This window comes from Sphaerodactylus townsendi, linkage group LG05 (assembly GCF_021028975.2).
Source record: "Sphaerodactylus townsendi isolate TG3544 linkage group LG05, MPM_Stown_v2.3, whole genome shotgun sequence".
In the NCBI taxonomy this organism is placed as follows: domain Eukaryota; kingdom Metazoa; phylum Chordata; class Lepidosauria; order Squamata; family Sphaerodactylidae; genus Sphaerodactylus; species Sphaerodactylus townsendi.
The window spans coordinates 99,625,922-99,651,287 of NC_059429.1; the positions used below are offsets into that span (position 1 = coordinate 99,625,922).

Here is a 25,366-nt window from a genome sequence, read left to right on the forward strand (position 1 = left end):
GTTATTAGATCATAAAATGATGTGTGGTGTGGTTCTTGCTGGGAAGATGAGGGACAGGCATCTTGAGACAGATTAGTAAGCATTCTTTTTGTTAAAACAAACAGTTACTCTTATCCACCTGCTCCACTAAATATCATGGAGGGTGAATTTACATCATGCATTATCTGAAGTTGATAATCTTTAATATCTCCTTTAAATGTCCAGTGTGATTTAGGTTTAGCCCTCAGAAGGAAAGAGATAACCAATGCCTTCCCTTAGAGTTCTGGAATTTTGCCCCTCTCTTTTTCACACGTAACATAAAACACTTTCTGCTGGCACCACACTATTTGATCAGGCTTTTCCCAGAGAGAGGCTGCCAATGGCAGGGAAGGAAGGAAAACTTAATATGACACACAGGTAAAGGTAGGTTGATGCGTAGGAAGGAGAGTAAGCGCCATGGGGGCTTTCAGGAAAGGGGAAAAGGATACAATGGAGAGGAGAGAATGAGATGACCTCTGCAAATACTTGAAGGGCCCACACTTGTACAATGCTAACTATTCTTAGAATACAAAATATCAGATGTAAGTGCAGTTCTCTTCTGGCTAGGGGTGCCTTGTCAACAATTTCTGCTGAGACAAAAAACAAAGCGCAATGCTTTTGTACTTATTTCTTGCATCCATGTTCAGAGAAGCAGGAGTGCATAGTTCTATTAAAAATTAGGTAAGGCATAGGTGTGGAACAAATAGCAATTCTCGCATTGTACAAGAATGCTTTCAGAAGCAAGAAAAGGTGGAGAGACCCTATGTGGCATATCTACACAGCAATTTTGTAGATTGTGTGTGTGTGTGTGTGTGTGTGTGTGTGTGTGTGTGTGTGTGTGTGTGTGTGTGTGTGTGTGTGTGTGTGTGTGTGAGAGAGAGAGAGAGAGAGAGAGAGAGAGAGAGAAATGCCATCAAATCTCAGCCAACTTCTGGTGACTTAAGCAAGGGACTCTCTAGGCAAGTAAGCAGAGGTGGTTTGTCACAGCCTTCCTTTGCAGAGTCTTCCTTGGATGTCTCTCTTCCAAGTATTGACTCTTCTGAGCTTCTCTGATGAGATTGGACTAGACCAGGGGTGGGCAATTATTTTTTCCATGGGGCCGCATAAGAAACAGAAAATATTGTGGAGAGCCAGGCCAAAAGGCTGAACTCAATTCTGCATAATATTTATTGTATTTCTTTATATAAAAAAGCAGTAAATAGCATTGTTTTGACAAGCGGGCAAGACTAGTATATGTTAAAGTTATGCAATGAAAAAGTGAGGTTGCCTTCCAAAAAATGTAATTCATTCACACAAATTTCTCAAAACAATAGTAGACAAAATGTTAACATTTTTTACTATTTGTGACTCATACGGGCCATATAATGCCCAGGTCTGGACTAGACCATGCTGCCTTTCTCCCCGAGCTATTTATAAAAGGCCACTTTGCCTTCTGTTGCTAGTCTTTCAATCAGCCTTTGTTCAAAAACAGCATCATGCACCCCGGTCTTGTGGAATCCTCCAGGATTATCGTTCTCTTCCCAGAAGTGGTGCCAGTTCCCATTGCTGTCTGCTCCAAAACCAAACACAGAGACCTGCCACAGAGAACACAAAGCATCATGAGATGATCTACAGCCATTCTGTTAATAGGTGACGCTGTTTTTTTACAGTGATCTTCCACATGAAAAATATCCAACTGCATTACAAGCCATTGTTTTTCCAGAAGGAGTTGTGCATTTCAAATGTAGCTTTCCTCCAGCACCATGCTAATTTAATTTCTGGCTGTCTGGTAGAATATCATTAGCCAAGTCTAAATTTTGTTGAGCAAAACGAAAGCAAAAGTATCCAGTGAGAATGTAAAGAGCAGATAAATTCTAATCTATCCAGGTAAGTGTCAAGATTCCTGTAGCTGTTACACCTTTGCATTATTATGCACCTCATGGAAAAGAGTCAGCACTGTTTTAGAATTGGTCAGATGCATATATGTATAGTTTATCTTTCCAGTTTCAAAAGCGGGGTAGTTAACAAGGATATAAGGGTACAGATATCGCCACACATACCTGAGTACAAGTGTGGATGGCGAAGATCAATGCAATCAATCCAGTGGAAGGATACTTCCCATGTTTCTTGGTCCACTTATCATGGATGTATTTCAGAAAGGTGGGATTCACTATTAGAATCTGTGGGAAGGAAATAGATGAATATCTAGACGATTTCTCAAGTACTGCCATAACCTATATACGTTTTTTCCTGCTATTGCAACCATCAACCAACTGCAACCCTTCTTCCTTAGCATAATCTTAAGAAAGGTGAGAAAATTTGGAGAGGACCAAAAGGAGTGCCTTTGGTGAGGCAGGAAAGGATGCACAGGGGAAACACAGCTAGCTACTGTGGCCAAGTTAGGCATCTCCTTGAGTCCTCGCAGAAAGAATGCTGAACTGTCCTCTCTGATAGTGGCACACAGTGTGAGCAATCACCTCAGTCCTTTCTAAACTAAAACTTGTCACGGCTATCACAACTGCCTCTGAGGCAAATTGGCATTATTATGTCACTTTTGAACATATTTTTAAAATATCCATATGAAGAGTCATCTTAAATAGCAACTCAAATTAAATTCTCAGACATAGATCTTCATATGACTCAAAAGACTGAAAACTCCCAAGAGGTGGTGGGGGAGAGAGAGACTTATTCTGCTGATGTTTTGACAAGCGGGCAAGACTAGTATATGTTAAAGTTATGCAGAATGAAGTTATGGAAGAATGAATGAAAAGTTATGGAAGAATGAATTGAGATGCCAGCTTTAACATCTGACTTGTGCTTTTTGTTTGCACTTCCTATCTCCTGGTATGAAGTTTAGGCATGGACAGAGGCAAAAGCCCCGGGGCAACTGACAAAAGGCCCCTGACTTGCAGCTTTGGATAAACTGTTCCATTTCATCCAGGACCAGCCCAAGATACAACTGGTTATTTTTGTTTTTTTTTAATTTAAATTGTACTTTTTTCTGCAACATTTTGATTATATTTTTGTACTATTATAAGCTGCTTTGGGTCTTTTCAGGGAGAAAAGTGGGGAATAAAGATTCTGAATAAGTTCAAAATAGAATGCCTAGGGCTGCTTCATTCCAACACTTCAAGGTACATTCTTCTTTCCCAGAATCCTCACTCTGCCCAAATATTTTGGCTGCTTAATGAATTGGACAAACATTCCTTAGTGTAAGTAAGTATAGTGAACAAACATTCCACAAAAGAGGACATCATGAGCTACTTGAAACAAAGTATTGCTACTTGAAACAAAGTATTGCTACCTTCATCTACTCACCTTGTCTTTGTCTGCTTTGATGAATTGTTTCACTCTTTCATATGTGCTATGGAAGAAATGGAAGGATTTAATATTCACAAATTTCTGATTTGCTCCTGAACTGCTCTCAAGCCTTCCCCTCTTTGCTCTACTTTGGGTGATAATAAAAGCTTTGAGAATGGAGGCAGAAGAAGACCTTTGTCATGCCCCCACATAAGCTTTTATTATTTTCATTGTTAAGTATAAGTTTCCCATAGATAGCATTGGTTTAGTCCTCTGTATAGTCTCCAAAGGGAGGGAATTTTAGTTAGCCCCTGTCCCTTTAAGAAGTTTCCCAAGAGGCAGTCTGGTCAGCACCAGTCTCCCAGCAATGCCCCTGTTTAACTCAGTTCAGTACAGTACAGTTCAGTACAGGTGCCCAAGGAGTTAGGAGGCAGCAGTATTTTGCCACGTCAAAGGTGTACTGAGAGCACAAAGTTGAAGTCTACAGAGAATAGTAGCCTGATAAAGACTCAAGGAACTTAAAGAAGTGGACTTTCCTGGAAGCAGTCAAAGAAAGAACAAAAGTCTACAGCTTCTACTGGCCAGTCAAGCAAGTACTTTATTTTAGACTCTGGGTGGAGTTAGGGTCTCCATTCTTTAAAATATTAAACCTTTTGTTTGAACGGTTGAACCTTGCTTGTGACTCTCCCACTCTGTTCTGGCCAGGCACAGGGCACCAAAATCAGTTTTGCTTGTGGAACAGAACAGCCTTCCCTTCAAGGGACACAGGAAAACACATGTGGAAAGTCAGGAATTGCAAAGCTGTTGGAGATGCTCAAGATGTGATTAGTTGTGGCAATAGAGCCCAGGGCCAAAGTATCACTGATCTGATACTGAGAGTCTTGTTCAGGGGTCTTCAAACTATGGCCCTCCAGATGTTCATAGACTACAATTCCCATGAGCCCTACCACTTGGCCATGCTGGCAGGGGCTGATGGGAATTGTAGTCCATGAACATCTGGAGGGCCATAGTTTGAAGACCCCTGCTCTTGTTCTTTGTCATCCTGATTATCCTGTTTGCCAGATGAAGAAGCAACAGCCCAATTCTTACTACAACAAGCAAAGCAGTCAAATCATGCATCCAAGATATTCATCCTGGAATTACAGGTGTTTATGCTGCTCTAAAAACTAATGATAGATTGGGTTGAGCACATGAAACTTCTCAAAACTGGACTGAGATATTGATGCTGAAAGAAGGTCTGGCTTTGCACGTGTGCAGTTCCTGCTGCTGATGGAAAGCATAACTGTTTCTTCATTTGTTATTTTGACAGGTTTATCTTTAAAAATATATTTCAGAACTTTCCTGTATTGAAATTAGAAGTCTGGGGAGAATTTTGAGCAAAACAAAATACATTTTTTGAGAAGAGGAAAAAGAAGGCATAAATAGTTTTTTTCCTGGATGGTGATCAATTATCCTGCTTGTTGCTAGCAAGTCCAGCCATGTTTTAATGCCAAAAAATTGAGCAAATTCAAGACAAGACCATTGTGGGTCCAGGTTTACCATATTGCTTAAAGCTCAGGCTCATTCCGCACATGCAGAATACTGCACTTTCAAACTGCTTTCAGTGCTCTTTGAAGCTGTGCGGAATAGCAAAATCCACTTGCAAACAGTTGTGAAAGTGGTTTGAAAACGCATTATTTTGCATGTGCGGAAGGGGCCTCATAGTGAGTGATCAGTAATCTACAGGCATGCTATCAATATTTTTCCACAGAGAGAATCCAAGGTCAGCCAAGAACAAGTCTTCCTCCTTGCAAAGAATTATCTGGATATAATTTGGTCTCTGGGTGGTATCCAGGATTTTTGGGATATGGATCCCCCAAAATCCCAGAAATATTTAGAAACAACCTGAAATATTAATGTTTTAAGACCCCCAATACATTTTCCTTTATTATTTTCTGGTGTGTCTGTGTCTTCTTGGGAACTTGCCATGTGGATTTTGCTTTGATTCTGTTCTTCTCAATTTGGGTGTGTGCGTGTGTCTTGCAATATTGTACACTTTGAGCAAGTTACTTCATGCCAGATTTTCTTTTCATGATGGATTCTCAAGTTTGACATTGCCTTTGATTCTCAAGTTGTAAATTGGCTCAGATTCTCTCATTTAACATTTGTTCAGCTTGCCTCGGGGGTCCTTTTTGGTTCTGCTTGGATGATTCTCTGGCTTGATAATTGGGTTAGGTTCTCAGGATGTACATTTGTTGCATTATGCTTGCCACATTGTCCCACAATACTGCCAGGATTCCACAGTTCTACATTGGTTATTTGGGTTTCTAGTTCTGTCAGCTTTGAGAGGTTTTCAGCCAGGGGTTGCTTTGCTTGCTCTTGTGCCATAAGCTATTCTTTGCCTTAGAGAAAGCGTGAAATCCTCTCCCCAAGCAAACGATGGACGACGACTAGGAGTACCTTATGCAGAGGATTGAAATGTTGAGGTTACTTAAAGAACAGGTGTCAGCAGCTCCACTGCAGGATTGATGCAGCTGCTCAAAAAACATTCCTTCCAACAATTTGGAAAGATTCCCCACAAGGAATAATGAAGTCAATTAATATCAGAATCCTGAAGGGGAAAAAAGGTTTCAATACTAATTTTCGGAACCCAGAAAATTGGGAATACTAATCTTTTTCATCTCCCAGGTATCCCCAGGTATTTCATCTCCCAGGTATCCCCCTCCTCCAAATACTGATTTTTTCCCCAAACTGCACTGAATGAAACTAGTCCCTAGAAATGTGTCGAATATGTGTGGGTTTGGTGAGTACATTGTCCAAGTAACATTGTGCCTTAATGAATGGGTGTCTGAACTCTTGTCATTACAAAATGAATGCCTAACTACTTGTGCTTCACTTGGATAGCAAATGTACTTACTACTGAATATCTCCTGAGGAAAGAGCACTGGTCAGCCATTCTAGATCCAAAGGTTTGAATGGAACCAGCACCAGATGGACTCCAGGATTGAGGTTGATAGCACTCTCTGGATACATGAAATGGTGAGTGGTTTTTGCTCCAACATCTTCCTCGAAGCCTGCAGTGGGTGCTTTGTTCATCCTGAGGAGATATAATAAAGGTCATCAGACATTTCTATTCAAGACAACCATGCAAATTACATGGAGACAGCTGAAGTATTGCTTTCCAGTTGACTAGGATGTAAATTTCCAAGGCTATGGAATGTGGTTGGGGGTGGCACAAAGGTTAGATTTAAAAAAACGACATCAAGAATTTTCACTCAATTGTGCAAATGTGAGTTCAGAATTTATAAATGTGGTTGGGATTATTATTCCCAGTAGCTATTCTTACCCATTATAACCCATGATAGAGGATAATAATAAGGATAATAAGAATAATGATGATGATGATAGTAGTAGTAGTAGTAGTAATAATAATAATAATAGTAATAATAATAATAATAATAATAATAATAATAATAATAATAATAATAATAATAATAATAATAATAATAGCAGCAGCAGCTTTGTTTCATCAGACCCATGGTCCATGTAGTTCAGCATGCCATTTCAAATGAGTTCCTTTGCCAGTCCAACAACAAAATATAGAAGCTAAGGCTTCCTTGAGGTTTCCTCCTGACACTGGGATTCAGAGGCGTTCCTCCCATTGGCCAAAGTGGGCAGTTACCCTGGGCGCAAGTTTGTGGGATTTTTTGTATTTTCAGTGTTTTTCCATTTTTGGCCTGCAGAGGGCGCAGTTTTAAGGCTAGCAACACCAAAATTTCAGGGATGTTCTGGGAGACTCTCCTGATGCTATCATCCAGGTTTGGTGAGGTTTGGTTCAGGGAGTCCAAAGTTATGGACTCCCAAAGGGGGTGCCCCATCCCCCATTGTTTTCGATGGGAGCTAATAGGAGATGAGGCTACACCTTTGAGGGTCGATAACTTTGGACCCCCTGAACCAAACTTCACCAAACCTGGGAGGTATAATCAGGAGACTCTTTTACTGATACCACCCAGGTTTTGTGAAGTTTGGTCCAGGGGGTCCAAAGCTATGGACTCTCAAAGGGGGTGCCCCATCATCCATTGTTTCCAATGGGAGCTAACAGAAGATGGGGGCTACACCTTTGAGGGTTCATAACTTTGGACCCCCTGAACCAAACTTCACCAAACCTGGGTGGTATCATTAGGGGAGTCTCCTAAAGATAACCTGAAAGTTTGGTGCTGCTAGCTTAACAATTGCACCCCTGACAGCAGGCACCTCCCAAATTTCCCCAGATTTTCCTTTTAAATCCCCCCGTCTTTGACATGGATTTAAAGGGAGAATCTGAGGTCCCCAGTTTAAACATTGAAAGTGATGCTGTTTCAGGGTGGGGGAAAATCAACCCCCCAAATAGCATCACTTTCAATGTTGTTTAAACTGGGAACCCCAGATTCTCCCTTTAAGGTAGATTTAAAAGGAGAATCTGGGCTCCCTAGTTTAAACACCATTGAAAATGATGCTATTTGGGGGTGGATTCCAGCATCACTTGTTTAAACTAGGGAGCCCAGATTCTCCTTTGAAACATTGAAAGTGATGCTGTTTCCCCCAATTGGGGGTACTGGATACAACACCATAAAATGTTTTCATAGCAGTTAATAAAACATTTTGAAAGCATTTTGAAAATGTTTTCAAAAAATTATTTCTGCTGTGTGGCATGGCTTATTGCTGTGCTCAGATTTGTGAGTTGGGGCATGTTCTATAATGTGATGGTGACTTTGAAACAACCTGGTGTAAAAAATCATTGCTTGGTCACAGTGGGTGAGGGTGGCGCCAAACTCCAGTTTGCCTAGATACGCCACTGGGCGTAGCTACAGGAGGGGGGGTGCGCGTTGCATTGGGCATGCGCCTGGGGGGGCATCAAACTCAGGTTTTGCCCAGGGCTCCAGTTTGCCTAGTTACACCACTGCTGGGATTCATAAATTGACTGGCTCTGAATATGGAGTCACCACGTTTAGTGTAGTAACCACTGACAGACCTATCCTCCATATTCATAAAGCCTAAGTATGTGTTAGTTTCATCATATTCATCCTTTCATTATTCTGGTGCCTCATTTTCCTTCATGCACTTATCTTCCTCATAAGTGTAACTTTCAAAATTGTTATATGCAGCTGAGAAAAGTCTCTGCCACTCAAACTTTTCCAACACTTTTGCACTGCTATAATGTACAAAGCCACCCAAAAGAACATGCACTCTTTTCCACTTACCTCAGCACAAAATCGTGAGAGTCAATCTTTTTACCATATTTGGAGCTCCTCAGATTCCCTGAATTTCCAACTACAGAACATGTTCCACAGTGGGTAATATTATGAGCTCTAGCAGTGGGAGATGAAAGGATGTCAAACAGATGTTTTATTATCTCTTGGAGCTGGTTCCCATTCCGAGATCTTTGCAGTTTCTCATGAAGCAAAAACAAAAAAAGCCAGTAGGGAAGTTCAGACCCCAAACTAGCAGAGTATTGGGTGCTGAGAAGTGTAGTTGCTAATGAAGAATTGAGACATTCCTTGAAACCCATTTGAGGTGCTTTGCCAAAGTGTAGCCCATGGTCAGTGGCTACACCAAGCAGCACCCTCCCAAGCCCTCTCCAACCCACCCCCTCCCCAAACACTGAGGCTAAACACCCCTCCTCAAATCCAGCCACTGCACTCACACTCACTCTCCAGCCAGCCTTTTCTCCATTCACCAGCACTAGGACCCCACAGAGCTTTACTCTACAAAGAAGGCCTGACAGGAAGTGCTGGGGTATTGATTCACAGTCCCCTTGGATCTTTATGTTGAATGGAGCTGGCCTCCCACACAAAACTGCCTTTAAAAAAAGGCTTTTCCCTTCCTTTCTGAAAGTCTTTCCTTTTGGCCGCACCACATCTTCTGGTCCCTTCTGGGCAACTCCTCATCCATCTCTTCTCTCCAACTAACTGGACATTCAGTTTAAAATACTGGCACTAAACAATGGGACTATGCAGTGTGAATGGTTTTATTGGGTTGTCAAAAGTAAACTGCCATGGTGTTATTACAAATTGAACAGTCTACCTCTGCTGCCTTCTGCTTTCATCTCAACTCTCCCATTTTTCATATTCTGTACCTTTTAGGGCAATAAAATTACTTATTGAATAAATTATTTTGCTTTTATTATTGTCTTCTTTGGGGACTTATTCTGCCAAAGGGGGATCTGCTTTATACAACAGACTAAATTTTTTCATTATTTATTGCCCATTTTTGTTGCTGAGACTCAAGGTGGATTACATGGTCAAGTACCGTCAATAGAATGGGACATCCAGTATGCAATACAGTGGAGCCTGCACTACCGCAGTCATGTGCAGTGAGGTCGATGGCTGGGTGTGTGTGGAGATTGATAGTTGCTGTGCCTGGTGCCTTACTACTTGAAAACCCCCTCATGGGCTGCCTTTGACCTACAGGCTTTCAGTAGAAGGAAATACAAGCAAAAGCTCAAAACTATCTCCACATATATAGTTTTGAAACCATTTCACGACAGTACAGTAAAAATATCAATTTTGCTCAGGAACTTGCGATCTAGTTCTTTGTGTAAAATATGCCCTCCACTTGATATGCCTGATGCAGGTACTGTTTGGGTTAACAGTGGTTTTCATGACTGATGGGATTATATACATGGGATGGAATGTATCTGCGGAGGATAGTTTCCAGCCTTTCACTTATATTTCCTTCTACCACTCAGAGTGGCAACAGGAAAAAGAATAAAATTTTAAAAACAACTATTCACTGCTGGCATGACATTGGGGAAAATCTACAAGTGTTGTCATACCCTGCTAGGAACTGACTGAAACTCTATGATAAAACCAGAGTTTCAGTCAGTTCCTAGAGAGGACTGATGTCATGTCCAAGTTTTCCCACTCCTCTCTTGAAATTCCTGAAAACTCATAGAGGTTTGGCCAGTTCCTAGAGATGGATAACATTACTTCTGGATTTTCCTGGAAGTGATGTCATGCTGATGACTGACAACAAACCTCCCATGTCCCTGCCTTCCTTGGTCTACAATTCATTTCCAGCATGCAGCTAGTATAGCAGCAGAGATGGTGCTTTGACTACAATGGAGCTGCTTATTCAATTGCAACATACAAGCAAGAATCTTAGGAGGCACCGAGGATGTTGAGCAACCCCTTTTAGACCAAGTTACAAAACTTCACCATGACATGCCTGGGTATCAGTGGCTAATGGTTCATACAAGAGAAGCCCCAAGGCTTGTGTAATAAAAGGGACAACATTAGCCAGGTGCAGTCAGTGCTCATGCTTCCATCACAGTAGTAAGAAGAAACTGCTTCTATCTGGCTTCTGTTTACTAAGCTGCTATAAAATCACAAGAGTTTTCTTTGTGTAAAGTTGTTACTCATGCTTCTACTAAATTCTCATGGCTTATCTCCTCCACTTGGATGGTGTCATAGCACGAATTTATTATTTTAAAATATTTTATTTTTTAAAAAATTATGCCCCCTTTCCACCCAGGCCAGGGTTCTCAGAAAGGCTATATATACAACTACTATATATAGTATATAGCAAGGATGTCCAACTCTGGCGCCTCAGATGTTCATGGACTACAATTCCCATCAGCCCGCCATGAACATCTGAAGCGCCAGAGTTGGACACCTCTGGTATATAGTGTGTACACACACACACACACACACACACACACACACACACACACACACACACACACACACACACACACACACACACACACACACACACACAATTGTTATGGAATATATTTGCCACATTACAAAGTACTTATTTCATATATATGTGAAATATTAAAGTTTTAATGTTAAATAGCTTTATATAAACTATTTAAAACAACTAAAAACATCCTTCTTTTAGGTGTGTGCTGTCAGACTTTGTATTTCCTTGCCACGTACTGATCTTTCCCCCCTTTGTTCGCTGCCCTTCCTTCAAGGAGCCCAGGTAACATACATGGTTCTTCTCTGGATTTTATCTCCACAAAAACATTGTGGGGAAGGTTATACTGAAACAGAGTGTGGCTAATTCAAGGTCACCCATCAATCTTCACGGCTGCTTCCAAATTTGAATCCAGGTCTCCCATATCCTAGTTTGACACGCTAATTACTAAGCCACACTGGCTGTCAAATTTTAAAAAATCTCATTTTTGTCTATTTCTTTAATAAACTAGCCGATATTATGATAAAATACTCACCAGCCACCATTGCTGGGTCTTTGCGGGGACGTCTGGATTTTCAGGATGCAGCAGGCAGTTTACTGAGGGTTCAAAGCGTTCACAGAACCAGTCCGAGTTGCTATTCCTGAAACATCTGTTAGGGTTACAAGGTTTTCCCTCCAAGAATGACTCTATTGACCATTCGGCAATGCTGTTTGAGGAAGATGAGGATCCCAGGAACACTGACTTGTAAATCTTCCAAATGGAAACCACAAGGCACAGGGCTACCACACCCCACTGCTTTTTCCGACATAGCATTCTGCACTTTGGCTTATTCAGGAGGTATTTTGTATAGTTTAGTATTCTGTGGGAGGCAAAACTGTCATACTGTGTGGTTCAGCACGACTGTTCATACTGACCTTTGTTCTCATATAAGATGACTGGACGACTTGTTGATTAGAGAGAATGCGCCTGAAAGAAGGAAACTTTGGACCTCACCAACAGACAAAGAAAGGAATGGTATATTCTATTCATTCTCCATAAATTCAGCCAGGGCCAGTCCTGCAAACTAGCAAAAAAGGTGTGAGAGAGAATGACAGAGGAAGCAGAGAGAATGGGGTAAGCAGGACGACAAAGAATTTGGAGAGGGACAAACTAAAAGTAAGAAAATGGTGAAACAAACTGTGAGATGGCAGAGCTGTTGCAGACTCACTTGAAAAATTGTGGCATGTAGCCATCACAAAGTGAAGTGTTCTCCAAGGAACTCTCTTGCACACCGAGATACCTCAATACTACAGGAAGTTTAGCAAGGTCAGGAGAGGGGCATGAAAAGTGGGGCCTTGCCAAAAGTGCAAAAACACTATTGTACTGGTATAGCCAGAAAGTCAACTTCCTGTAGCCACCCCAAAGTAACTTTGTCCTCCTTTGATAGTACTATCGTACTGTGTGGTTTAGCATAACTGTTCATGCTGACATTTGTTTAACATAGCTAAGGTAAAAATTATATTGATATGCCAAATGAGTCCACTACTCTTCAAAAGCTCTTCATGGAGTTTAATGTGTTAGATCATGATGGACCCTGTGTAGAAAACTCATCCAAACTTTAAGGCTACTATGTGGCTGGTTTTATTGGTTCCTAGTGGGTGATGTCCAGTCAGAGTAGTGTTATTACCACAGCTTCTTTTAAGCAATAACAATCACACAGACAGCTCTGCGCTAAAGAACAGCTCACATTATGAGAAAATAGAAGCAGAAGGAGTTGTGTGGGAAATGGCAGAATCTGGCTGTCTCCGGCAGCAATCATATTCATGTTTGAGAAGGTGATTTAGAGGAATCGGAAGGATACGTTCTCAGATGAAGTGTGCATAGATTTTACCTAAATAGATACACAGTGCTGTTGTAAAACCTGTACTGACTTTTAAAACTCATTTTATTTTATTCATTTGTACCCCGCCTTTATTCCCAATGGGAATTCAAAGTACCATACTTGTTCTCTGTTCCTCCATTTTATCTTCACAGCTACCCTGTGAGGTAGATTACGTTGAGATAATATTACTGGCCCGAGGTCACCCAGCAAGCTTCCACGGCACAAGTGAGGATTTGAACCTGGGTCTTCCAGATACTAGTCCAACGCTCTACACCACTACATCATAATGACCACACTTGAGCTGCCCAGCTTCCATTTCCTGACAGCGTTCAGAATCGTGATAGCAGAAAAATGCCAAAAAGTTATGTCAATTTTTGGGAAAACCCAGAAGTGACAGGCAATTCCTGGAGAAGCGTTTCCAGGTTTTCCTTGGATGTGATGTCATGTCTTTGCTGATGGTGCCCCCATGTGGTGTGGTGTGCCCACCCCCACACCCTGGGTCTCCTGCTGATTACCAAGCCATGGTTTTGCTGGGTCTACTAATGATCCCTTTTTCAGACAGGCTATGGCCCTGCTCCCTTCAGTCAGTGAGTTCCTTGGTACATATCCTTTTGCAGTACCCTAATGTGTCCCAACTGAAGCTAAAATGAATTGTATCGTGTTTTAATAAATGTTCCATGTTTTCTCGAGCAACTTTAGAGAAGGAGGTTTAGTTCCTCTTAGAGGACACTGACCTTCAATATACTTTCATTGTTGCTCATTTTTAGAGGCTTCAGAGAAGAGTTGAAGGGAGTGTTTTTACCTATTTCGATTTCGAATACCTTTAATGGCATATAAATAGTTTAAGATTAACTTAGCAAGATAATAACAGCCTTTACAACTTCTGACGAGTTAAAATAACACCATTTAAAAATTTAGCCACCGCTTCCAACAGCTCATAGTTGTGGCTGTTTAAAAGATATATAACCTTCTGTTTATCTGTAATGCCTTCACTTCCACATTACGGGAAGGGGGATTATGTGGCTTCTTCCTACCTATCTCATAAAAGGACAATTCAACAGCATACTGGAGATACTGTTTCCACAGAACCCATGCTACACAGGGCATTTCCCTTTCTCTTTATGTGTAAGGATTCACAAGGTGGGGTCCAAGGGCTAAGGGGAAGAAGGCAGGGCATTTTACACACCTAGCTAAGGTGATTGCTCTATGCCACCGGGCCTCAACCAGGAGATAAAGGTACTGGGCTACAATTAATCTATCCACAGGTATTCCCAGAGAGATCGGGGAACAGGTTTTATTAGCTTCCTCTAGCATCTGTTGAAACTCTCTATCAAAAAGTCTCTTCTTGATAGCCCCATAGACCTCCTGCTCTGTTAACATTAGCAGTTTCTCCAAGGAAATGCCCAACTCATTAGGTTTGGCTTCGATTTTAACCCACCACTGGGTTGTGTGGAGGATGGAGCGTCCCTGGGATGTATAGTCCAGTTTATTTCGATTAAAACAAATCCTGGCCCATAGTGTTTTTACCTATTTAAATTTTATGGTTTTATTGTTCCTTGATCTAAGAACAGGCAGTATGAAAGAAAGAAAGAAAGAAAGAAAGAAAGAAAGAAAGAAAGAAAGAAAGAAAGAAAGAAAGAAAGAAAGAAAGAAAGAAAGAAAGAAAGAAAGAAAAGTGGTTGCCAAGCCATGCCTAGAAACTCTAGTCCTGGCCAATTTGCTTGTTTCCCTTTTTGCTTTTTCAGTGATCACTTCCACCATACGGCATCAGGTCCCCCTGTCTCTGGAAAATTTTAAAAGATGTTGCTCGGCTATTTCATTTGCTAGGGCTTTTAATGGAATATGGGCCTCGGGTATAGGGAATTATTGGAGGCTTTACGGTACCTTGTGTAATAAAATGACCATGCCACTTCCCTCTCCGAGCAGGCTGCTTAGTCTCTGGCTGGCCGGAGACTGAGTAGCCTGCTCGGAGAGGGAAGTGGCGTGACTGTGGCTGAGCTCCAGCAGCACCGATTCCTGGAGCCCAAGCAGGCTGCTTGGCCTCCAGCTGGCCAGAGACCTAGCAGCCTGCTCGGAGAGGGAAGCAGCACGGCCACGGATGGAGTGCTCCAGCTGTAGCTGCACTGCTTCCTGCTCCCAGGCTGCTCATGTGGTGTGCCATTTTGCAACCCCCCACGTGACTAATTGGCGTGCGTCCAGGGCACATGTCCCCACATGTTCCCGTGGCAGCTACACCACTGCCTCAGACTCTTATTTTTAACATGGAGATTGAGGGATTTTTTCAGCTGGCTTAGGTCTCAAGATGCTCAAGATGCTCCAAAATCAGGAGTTTACTTTTCCCATTTCATCTCACACATGCAATTTCACATGTGAGCGGTAGAAGGGAAAATACCTTCCATAGCAGTGAATGGCTTTCCATATATAATGCAGATATGTCATTAAGTTTGATGTCTTTATGGGAGTTGAGCTTTATACTTTATGGGAATTGAGCTTTATACTTTTGGTATACTTTTGGCCTTGTTCCAGCAATCAGTATTAACAGCCTGTTTAATAAAAAGAAGAGAAGGTGTTTACAGCTTTTACCATTAATGAACACTGATCATTATGAAATTGTTTCCACATCCTTATGGGATGGACAATTTAAACAAGAATCACATAATGTATTTTGATATTATTTATGATTATAGAAAAGCATACAGGATTCACAAAATGAAACTGTAACAATGTATTTAATTGTTGCAAAAATAGTATCAAAATCATCTTGGGCAAGCTCTCTTTTCTGTGTACAAAGCCCAGACTTTTTACAATACTGGCAAAGACGTGATATGTCAAATGGTGGAATGGGCAGGCATTTTTAAGATGAAAAACCCCCCATCTGTTTATGATCTGGGCACTGACTCTTAGGCCCTTTCCGCACGGGCCAAAAACGACGGCCTGGGGGCGGTAAAAACGCCGCCCCCAGGCTGCTGTTTGCTGTTCGCTGTTCGCTGTTCGCTGTGCGCTCTCCCTCCCCCAGGGCGGTGTCAGGCCGCCCTAAACAACAACCCTTTAAAGGGTTGTTGTTGAGAAAAGAAGTCTTCCGGTGGCGCTTGGTGCGTAACCAAGTGCCGCTGGGAAGGCTGCAGCTGTTTCCCCTTCCCTTTCCATGATACCTCTCGTTAGTCAGTCCCGTGTCCTGCCTGCGGCCTCCTAAGTCCCTCCCTCGGGCTGTCCCTCCGACCCCTGGAGGTTGGAGGGCTTGGCGTGAAGCGGGGCTGGGAGTAGGCCAGGCAGGACGCATGGCACGAGAGGTACATGGGAAAGGGAAGAAAGAGGCGACTCCATGCGGAGCCATGCCTGCCATCCTGCCCGGCCCCTCTCCAGAGGCTGATCTGCGATGCTCTGCATCGCTAGAGCGGCCCCTCCGCCTCCACGCCGGCGGAATTCCTGCCGGCGTGGAGGCGCCCTTACGGCCATGCGGAAACGGCCTTATTCTTAAAGGCATTTCAGATACAAATCTGATATGGAAACAGGATCCAGGGCTTTCCATAATAAACTTCTTTTTTTGCAGTGAAGTCACAGCTGATTTATGGCCATCTAGTGGGATGTTCAAGGCAAGAGATATTCACAGGTGGTTTGGCATTGCCTGCCTCCACATCAGTCTTGGAATTCCTTGAAGGCCTCCCATCCAAATACTAGCCAGGGTCAGGGCTGAGAAAGTGTGAATGGTCCAAGGTCACCCAGCAAGCTTCCATGGTGCGAGAGGGGCATCTAAACTGGGCTCCCCCAGTCTTAGTTGAACATGTCACCCACGACACCACACTGACTCTCTCAGCAAGCCTAGGAATATTTAATGTGGCAGAAAATGGTAGAGAATTTTGAGTTTTAAAATTTTGATGAATTCACTTGTCTTGCAAATTTTATTCCTGATTTAGTCTTAGAGAACCCACACAGGTATGGTTTATGCATGCATTTGATGAAGTGGGCTATAATCAACAAACAGCTTGTGCTAGAACAAAAAGCTAGTCATTCTTTAAAGTGCCACAACTAACACTATGACCAAGGCCTTCTGAAGGTGCCACCCTCCAAACATGTAAGATCAACACTGCCTGTTCAAACACAGCTGCTGAGGTGTGTCTTCCACCTCGTAAAATGGCACTGTTATAATTTCAAACACTATTATCACTTCACAGAATGTGCAAAACAGAAATGTTCAGGAAGATATTTTCATGAAGGGATTAGAACTGTAGTAGGATAGAGCAGTTCAGAAGGGCTCTAATACACTCTAATACACAAAAAATGCCTTGATCCTTTTTATAAAATATAGGATCCTTTAATACAATACCTATACAATTCCCACCCTCAAAATAGAACCTTATTGCTATCTGCATAGCTTACGATTATTATTAACCTATTTATTATTATTATTATTATATGTGTGTTTATGTGCGCGCGCATGTGTGTGTAAAGATATTATTGCGCATTTATACCTATATTTTTGCATTATATTTATGTACTAGAATCTTAAAGCACTATTTCTGATGTAACTATTATTCGCATTTGTTAAGTACATTGTTTATAATAGAGGTGGCAGATCATATTGTTACTACTGGAACCACTTTAAGTCAGACTGTCTGCCAATTAATATGTATTCCTAAATGATAAAATAAAAATGATTAAAAACACAACAACAGAAGGGCATTTTTGTAATGGAATAGGATTGTAGGCTACTGCATAGTTTAAGTTAGGTATTATTTTTTTTCTGCATTTTCTGCATATGCATTTTTTTTCTGATTCTGTAGATCTAGTTTTAAGAGCCAGTGTGGTGTCGTGAGTGGTTAAGAGCACTGGACTGTAATCTGGAGAACTGGGTCTGATTCTGTGCTTCTTCACATGAACAGTGGACTCTAATCTGGAGAACTAGGTTCGATTCCCCACTCTTCCACATTAAGCCTGCAGGGTGACCTTGAGCCAGTCACAGTTCTCTCAGAACTCTCTCAGTCCACACAAAGGCAGGCAGTGGCAAACCACCTCTGGAAGTCTCCTGCCTTAAACCCCCCACTGAGTGGCCATATGTCGGTTGTGACTTGACAGCACTGCCACCACCAATCCTAGTTCTATTGCCTTTTTTCTAATTTTTCTAATCCTAGTCCTGTTGCATTGTTCATTCGATGGCTCAAGCTTTTGCTTTGTTTTCCAGTATGTAATTGGTCTTCAGTCTCAGCAGAAAGGCAGTTTATAAATAAATAAGTAAAATAAATAAACATTGCTAACCCTTTAGAAACGAATGTGTGTTTTTTAAAGGAAATTGCAGTTTTGTCTTTCACCAGTAGGTGACAGTACTTACTTCCAGTGCTGGAAATTCATCTCCATCATTTCCTCTCACTTGCCTAGGGACCCCAGAACTGGAGAAGTCAAAACCTGTAACGTTCTAGAACAGCAGTTCTCAACCTGTGGGTCACGACCCCTTTGGGGGTCTTTATGTAGGAGTTGTATAGTAGCCTTGAGCACTACCAGTTGGGGCGTTGCCTGGAGGAGAGGAGGGTATTTACTGGAATGTAAACACCTGAGAGTGATATAACAAGCACCAGCTGTGGGCTAGGGAGAGCAGATAACTGATCAGGACAACAAGGCTGAAAACATGCTCGGAGGTTTGGATTCTTGAAATTATGATCCAGTCTCTCTTGATTACCCGAGGAGACTTCCTTGGTTCCTGAATAAAAAGGCTATTGGACTTTCTTAACATCTTGTAGCCGGGAGCTTTCTTGTCTTGTTTTATTTTGTCTAGAGGAGGAAACTCCTACCGAGGAGATTATTTCTTTGGAAGCCTGGGAGAAAGCCTGCTGGAGAAGTTGGCAGGCGTTATCTGGCATGCAAAGCTACCGAAAGGCCAGAACGACATCACAGGCTCATACAGGGTCGAACGACCCTTTCACAGGGGTCACCTAAGACCATCAGAAAACACATATTTCCAATGGTCTTAGGAACCAAGACACAAATAATTTTATGTTTAGGGGTCGCCACAACATGAGGAGCTGTATTAAAGGGTCATGGGATTAGGAAGGTTGAGAGCCACTGTTCTAGAATAATCTCCCAGTCCCTATGGAAGAAAATAACCTTATTGGTACCATGGGGAAGTTGGATATATTTTCAGAAATGAGAAGATACCTTGTTTATTGTTTTGATACCTGATGTGCCCTCCAAATAAGTCAGGCAAGTTTTTTCCTCACTCCCCAAACCAAGAGGTAGTTTCTTTCTGGACACTAGAAACTGGAAATTAAACTTAATTGCTGAGTTGAGGAGAAAGACCTAAGGGATGGGTTTTCCTTCAGCGGTTGTTTGGTTATTATATTGGGGTTCAAGAAGAATTTATCCTAGAATTACTTGTTCAGAAAGTCTGGGAATTAGGAAGGACAATATGTTCTGTTATAGTCTGGCTCGCTTGTTTGTCAGCTGGAGCTCAAGGTACTTTCTTGAGGCATACTATGTTTTCATTCCTGCGCTCTTTCTCTAGCACACAATACTCTGGATTGTGTGGGTTAAGCAGTGAGCAGTTCAAACTGGTAGAATCCCTGCCTCAGAGGAAGAAGTTGGTAGCTTTCATGCTCCTTCTGGCCTTATGACTGTAAATTACAAGAAGTGAACCCCACCAAAATACTGCTGAATCCATAGGGAGACCCTTTTTTGCCATCAATTCACATTTGACTTATAGTGACCTGATGCGATCAGACTAACCTAGTCTATCCAGGTCAGGGCATTGGAGGAACTACTGGGAGGGAAACTGATGATCAGGCAGAACAGACATATATCACTGAATGCTAGATGCACATGGATGGAGACAGACACTTTGCTATAACCATCATGCATGGCACCATGAAGAAGCAGCTTTCATACCACTGCAGATGTGCATGAACAATGCCAGTGAGTATTTCCAGTAGATGATACATTTTGAGTACAATGCTGTTTCACTGAAATTATTGAAATGAATTGATATTTTGCACAAAAAAGTGAAGATGATGTTGATTGCACCACCAAGCATTTTTACCACCAAGCAGTCTGACTCTTGGTTCAGCATGCAATTCTGTTAACTTGTAGACGATAACATTTGTTGGCATCACCAGTGCTGACAATATAACAGTTCTGTGCATGGGAGGAGCTAGCATGGGTATTCTTCTATTCATATCGTGGGTCAACAAATGGTGCTGGGAAGACACCTTTCCTCTGAGGCTGCCCTTCAATCCAGCCACACTGTTTAAAAGAAAGAGAGAGAGAGAGAGAGAGAGAGAGATACTAAGGCTACTTAACAAAGAGAGAGTCAAAAGAATTGCACAATGAGTACAAACACAACAGTCAGAAGTATCAAGTAGTCCTCTGTCTGAATAGGAATGGATAAGGTAATGTCCACTGCACAGATGAAAATCCCCCAGTAACGATGCAGTGAAGAGTTTACTTACCCACCAGTTGGGATCCTCCTGCCCATCTACAATGATTATTTCTCCAGCTTGGAAGGTTAGCTCATCTTCGTGGTCTGCTTGGCAGTCATACAGGGCTTTGACCCGACGAAGACCAATCTTATTCTGAAAATCAACATCAGGCAATAATGCCAAGAGTGTATGGGTGTCACAATAGTTCATAAGACTTGTCATACATGCACAAGACTTACAGCATGAAAGGAATGTGTATAGTATAGAGATAATATCTGTTATTCTCATTATGTGCCCCTAGCAAACTGAACTAAATAGTACCTATTAAGGGATATGTAAAATAATATATTGACAACAATTCAATCAGTGAAGCTTCACCTATCATGAAAATGTTACCATGTGACTTGTAGCTATCATGTAGTGACTATCATGAGTCCTGATCCACATAAATGATGGCCAATAAAAAATAAGGAAACTCTTTACATAATGTTTCCAGCTTCCTTTGTGAATTCTGATCATTGCTATGGGCAGCCAGGAGGAAAAGATTCATTCCAACAATGTCACTAGCCATTGTGAAAATATTATACTGACCAGCTCTTATTTCAGAGTAGTGCAATGGTTAGGAATGGATGAAAACACAATGTCCCAAAGGAGAAAGGGTAAATAAAATAGAATAATACAAAGCCACTTTTCTACAATAATTTGACCTCCAATCCTTATAAGGTTTCTGTTAACCTGATTACTGTATCTCCAGGAGTCCTTGAATAGGGACAGAGATAAGTCTAGGAAAGGCAGTCCTTTCTAAAAGAATGCTAAAAGCTAAAAGAACGTTGAAAGAAGCATGAAACTACATGGTTAGGCAATGGAAATCTAGTTTATTAACATACTGAACTTTCCCTTCTGGGCAGGGGTGGCGGAAGATCATGTGGTGATTCAGGTGAGAAGGGAGAATCCTGGTGGCTCTCCCTAGTTCGTTGCTTTGTTTCAGTAAAACTCTCTGCTTTCTTCAAGGAAGCTGCAATATAAACAGATTTGTAAAGTGACATCTTTGTAGGAACTTCTGAATGCTTTTTAAGAATAAATAAATGAATTAGAAAATTATAATATGCAAACTCCCAGTACAAGCAAGAGTAGGGAGGTTCTTTTTAAAAGAGGGGGAAATACATACCTCTTAAAAGATCTCTAATGGAAACAAGAATGTATGAAATGATCGGAACAAGACCCAGTGGCGTAGCGCCAAGGGGGCAGGGTGGGGCTCAATGCACTGGGCACCCACTGAAGCTGGAGCGTTCTGAGATGAGGCGGGGCAGGCAGGGGCACAGGACGCAGGTATGCCCTGGGCGCAGTTCCCCCTCGCTCCACCCCTGACAAGACATAGGAAGCAGCTTTGCTAATGCTTGCACTTTTATGTTTATTAAGTTTGATGCCTTTGATGAGACAGACACCAGCAAAGCTACCTCAACATTTTAAAAAAATAACTTTTTAAAAGATGCATAAAATCAGCCAGTGCTATTCCCACAAAAGTAATAAACACTGTCTACCTATAGGATTCTATGACTCTTGCTCAAACAGGGTTTATTTGTTTATTTGGAGCAGCAGTGGCGTAGGAGGTTAAGAGCTCGTGTATCTAATCTGGAGGAACCAGGTTTGATTCCCAGCTCTGCCACCTGAGCTGTGGAGGCTTATCTGGGGAATTCAGATTAGCCTGTACACTCCCACACACGCCAGCTGGGTGACCTTGGGTGAGTCACAGCTTCTTGGAGCTCTCTCAGCCCCACATACCTCACAGGGTGCTTGTTGTGAGGGGGGAAGGGCAAGGAGATTGTAAGCCCCTTTGAATCTCCTGCAGGAGAGAAAGGGGGGATATAAATCCAAACTCTTCTTATTATTATTTGTTTATTTGTTTGTTTGTTTATTTATTTATTTATTCATTCATTCGATTTGATAAACTGCCCTACCCCCGGAGGGCTCATGAAAGCACAACTTTTCTAGAAACAAAATATTGGATGTTTATGCAATATAAGCACTATCACAAGGTAAAATATCTGGGCCTCCAAATAAAATTGAGTCATGCCTGTATGTTTTCAGTACTAAAAGCAGTCTTACATTTCTTCCAGGAATCCACACTTTCAGAAAGACCAGAAGACTCAGAGCTAGAGGAAATAATGGGAGGGGGGAGGGGGAGATTAATCAATTTGAAAACCCCACGGTGCGTGATTAACTGCTATCATTCAGATTCTCATGCAAACTGATAAGTGAGTGAAAGAAAGATATTTGTTGTGGCAATCACCTTTTTTGCAGCTGTATTCCATTATAATTTTGACTATCCAACCATGTGAAAGGAGATCACACTTGGGGGGAATCCTCTCAATAATGTGGTTGCCATTTTGTATGCATTAAGGCAACATCCATAATTTTCAACTTTGGTATATACAATTAGAAAGCCAACTTTTTGAGGCTATGTGTTTGTACACAGTGAAGCTGAAAAATGGCAGTCACACCTATCGCACAAAATGGCAGTCACACTTACATTGAGGATCGTTACATTGAGTAGGGTACTCTCCTATTATGTCAGGTGAGAGTACCAAAATAATAATGATGGAAGAATGGATTTAAGCATCGTATGTTAACACCCTCCCCATTTTCTACTTTTAATTCAGAGATACACAAACAGATATCCCGCCGTCCAATCCCAAAAGAGAGTAGGGCACCTGCTAGTTCCTTGTCAAATAAATAAACATAATTCTTACCTCAAGCTCTTAGGAGAGGCACTGTCTGGAGAGTGGCATCTTGGTGGCAAGAATGACCTAGAATCTAGTAAGAGACAACACTATTGGCCCAGGAAGTCGCTCAAAGAAGATATGAGATTATAAACAGGAACCAACCAGCCAGGAGTTCATGAAGAGAGACAATCATTTAAGAGATGGCATATTTGTGAAGCAAAAACAAAATATATCAGTACAAGAAGGTATAGCAAAGATAGGAGTGTATTGTAAGCTGCAAACTGGAAACATCATCTGAAGCCACAATGCAGCACTGTCAGATGGGCAGGGATGCTGCCACTGGCATTGCTCTGCCCACTCCAAAGGGCTTTCCTGCAGTGCAGGAAGCCTGAAAAAGTTTTTTAAAACCCTCACCTATGAATCCCCCATAGCCAAGAATAGAGATAAGCCACCAGAGATTATGCTGGTGCATGGAAACCCAATGGCCTCTGGAGGCCAATTTGCCCCTCTGAAGGCACAAATGCCCCTGGGAGGGCAAATCTGCTGGCATAATCCTGCACTACCTCCAGAGGGGAATTCACCTCCCCTGACTGGCCTGCCCATGTAAAAGTATATAATTGTAAACAATATTCAGTATACCAATAATATGTGTCAATACACAAATAAACAGTATAAATGTAAAAATATACAGTGCATCTATAAGGAGTCAACCCACATGACAAACTACAGAATGGCAGCCCAACTCTGTTTCAGATAAATCTTCATCACATCATTTCTATGTTTTCTTATGTATTCAATTTTGAAACAGCCACCAATTCAAAACAAGGAGCCAAAAATAACATATCTTTGCTTTTTTAGTAGAAGGTTGACATTAAGGGACAAAGTATGTGACATTGCAGTTTCCCCAAACCTGGATAATATCTCTAGAGTTGAGAGAATTTAAACTTCACCCAGCCATACATACAGTTTTCCTAACCAAAAATAGTCCCCAATCTAATTTAATGGAAAAAGAAAATAACAGCACAAATCATCATCTATATATCTTTGAGCAGACAGCCTGTATGGCCCATTGCAACTCTATGATTCTAGGGACAAGGGGGTAATCTATGTCCCTGGGTACAACAAATCTCGTCAAGTGGGGGATGCAAAATCGCCCCCCCAGGGTCCCCTGCGCCCCCCCTGCCCCCATGGCACCTCCCATGTGTGTATGAACTGTATGAAATAATACAATATATAGTAATTCTATTTTTTTTGTTCGTTGGTATAAAGATTGGGAAAATATTATAGGTAAAGATTTTTCATTTTCTTTTTCCCCCTTTAAATTTATATTGGGAAGAGAGGAGTTTAAACTACTCTTTTAGATTAAGGATTTTGGATCTCTCCCTCTGTTAGTTTTCTTTCAAGTGGAATAGATAAAGTAGTTATAGGAATCTGAAGGGGAAGTAGAAAGTAGGGAGGGAGGGAAATATGGGAAGGAGGGAGGCAATATAGGATGTTTTAGTTGGAGGGGTTGAGAGAGATAGACAATTAGATATGTTTGTAATATGTTAACAATTGTAAACAGTTTTTGGTTTCTCTCCTTACTTAGGTTATTATTTAAAATTGGTATATTGCTTTTTTAATACTTTAAACAGTCATTATTTGAATCTAGAGACGGGGCGAAGGGGAACTGCACCTGGGGCACGCGCGCCCTGCGTCTTTGCCACAGCCCTGCCCAGGAATGCTCTGGCTCGTCATGCCTGGCCACGCCCCCGTCATGCCCCGCCCAGCCCTATTGGCGCTACGCCACTGTTTGAATCCCCCCACCACTGGAACCTGTTACTAAATTTTTTGAATCCCACCACTGCACTAAACGCTCAACTTCTAACCCATAACAAATAACCATAATATGTTAAAAGTTGTGTGAAATGGCCCAAAAGTTGGATCAGAGAGGAATAGTGAAAGCAAGAACAAAGCACCATTTCCATATACCGAGAACGGTACCCGAGATTTCAAAACAATAGCATCCTGAGTGATCTTACCGCTCGTATAAGAAGAATTCATCTTTGGACTGTATTTCTCCCTCACAGGTTTACTCAGAATATAAATATGATCAGATTAGGCAATTTGCATGTGATCTTTTTCTAACATCAGGATTTATATGTGTACCAAGTATGAAGGGCCTTCACTGTATGAAGGCCCTTCCAATGCACCCAATTATTTATGTGCAGTAAATGCATTTTCCCATTCATTTGTTGCACGCAACCACTGGCTCATTCCGCCCATGCAGAATAATGCACTTTCAAACTGCTTTCAGTGCTCTTTGAAGCTGTCCGGAATGGCAAAATCCACTTGCAAACAGTTGTGAAAGTGGTTTGAAAACGCATTATTTTACGTGTGCGGAAGGGGCCACTGTGCCTTCACTGCAATGCTGCTGTAA

At 41.7% G+C, this 25,366-nt stretch overlaps 2 protein-coding genes across 2 annotated transcripts in view; both read right to left on the bottom strand.

Annotated features, from left to right (window-relative positions):
• Nucleotides 1-1,328: 1,328 nt before the first annotated feature.
• LOC125433230 (CMP-N-acetylneuraminate-beta-galactosamide-alpha-2,3-sialyltransferase 2-like) lies at nucleotides 1,329-11,789 on the bottom strand. The gene is made up of 6 exons (XM_048497712.1): nucleotides 11,495-11,789; nucleotides 8,517-8,707; nucleotides 6,194-6,373; nucleotides 3,316-3,361; nucleotides 2,058-2,177; nucleotides 1,329-1,592 (listed from the first exon to the last, which is right to left on the bottom strand). The coding sequence occupies exons 1-6, from the start codon at nucleotides 11,771-11,773 to the stop codon at nucleotides 1,425-1,427; spliced, it is 984 nt and encodes a 327-aa protein (XP_048353669.1). The 5' UTR covers nucleotides 11,774-11,789; the 3' UTR covers nucleotides 1,329-1,424.
• An 8,105-nt stretch (nucleotides 11,790-19,894) lies between these two features.
• The window catches only part of LOC125433186 (arf-GAP with SH3 domain, ANK repeat and PH domain-containing protein 2-like), a 50,074-nt gene continuing 44,602 nt past the window's right edge, over nucleotides 19,895-25,366 (bottom strand). Inside the window, exons 24-28 of the mRNA XM_048497622.1 lie at nucleotides 22,975-23,038; nucleotides 22,331-22,377; nucleotides 21,112-21,239; nucleotides 20,255-20,377; nucleotides 19,895-20,048 (exon numbers count right to left, since the gene is read on the bottom strand). Of these exons, the coding sequence (XP_048353579.1) occupies nucleotides 19,974-20,048; nucleotides 20,255-20,377; nucleotides 21,112-21,239; nucleotides 22,331-22,377; nucleotides 22,975-23,038 (437 nt within the window). The 3' untranslated portion in view covers nucleotides 19,895-19,973. The remainder of the gene's footprint in view (nucleotides 20,049-20,254; nucleotides 20,378-21,111; nucleotides 21,240-22,330; nucleotides 22,378-22,974; nucleotides 23,039-25,366) is intronic.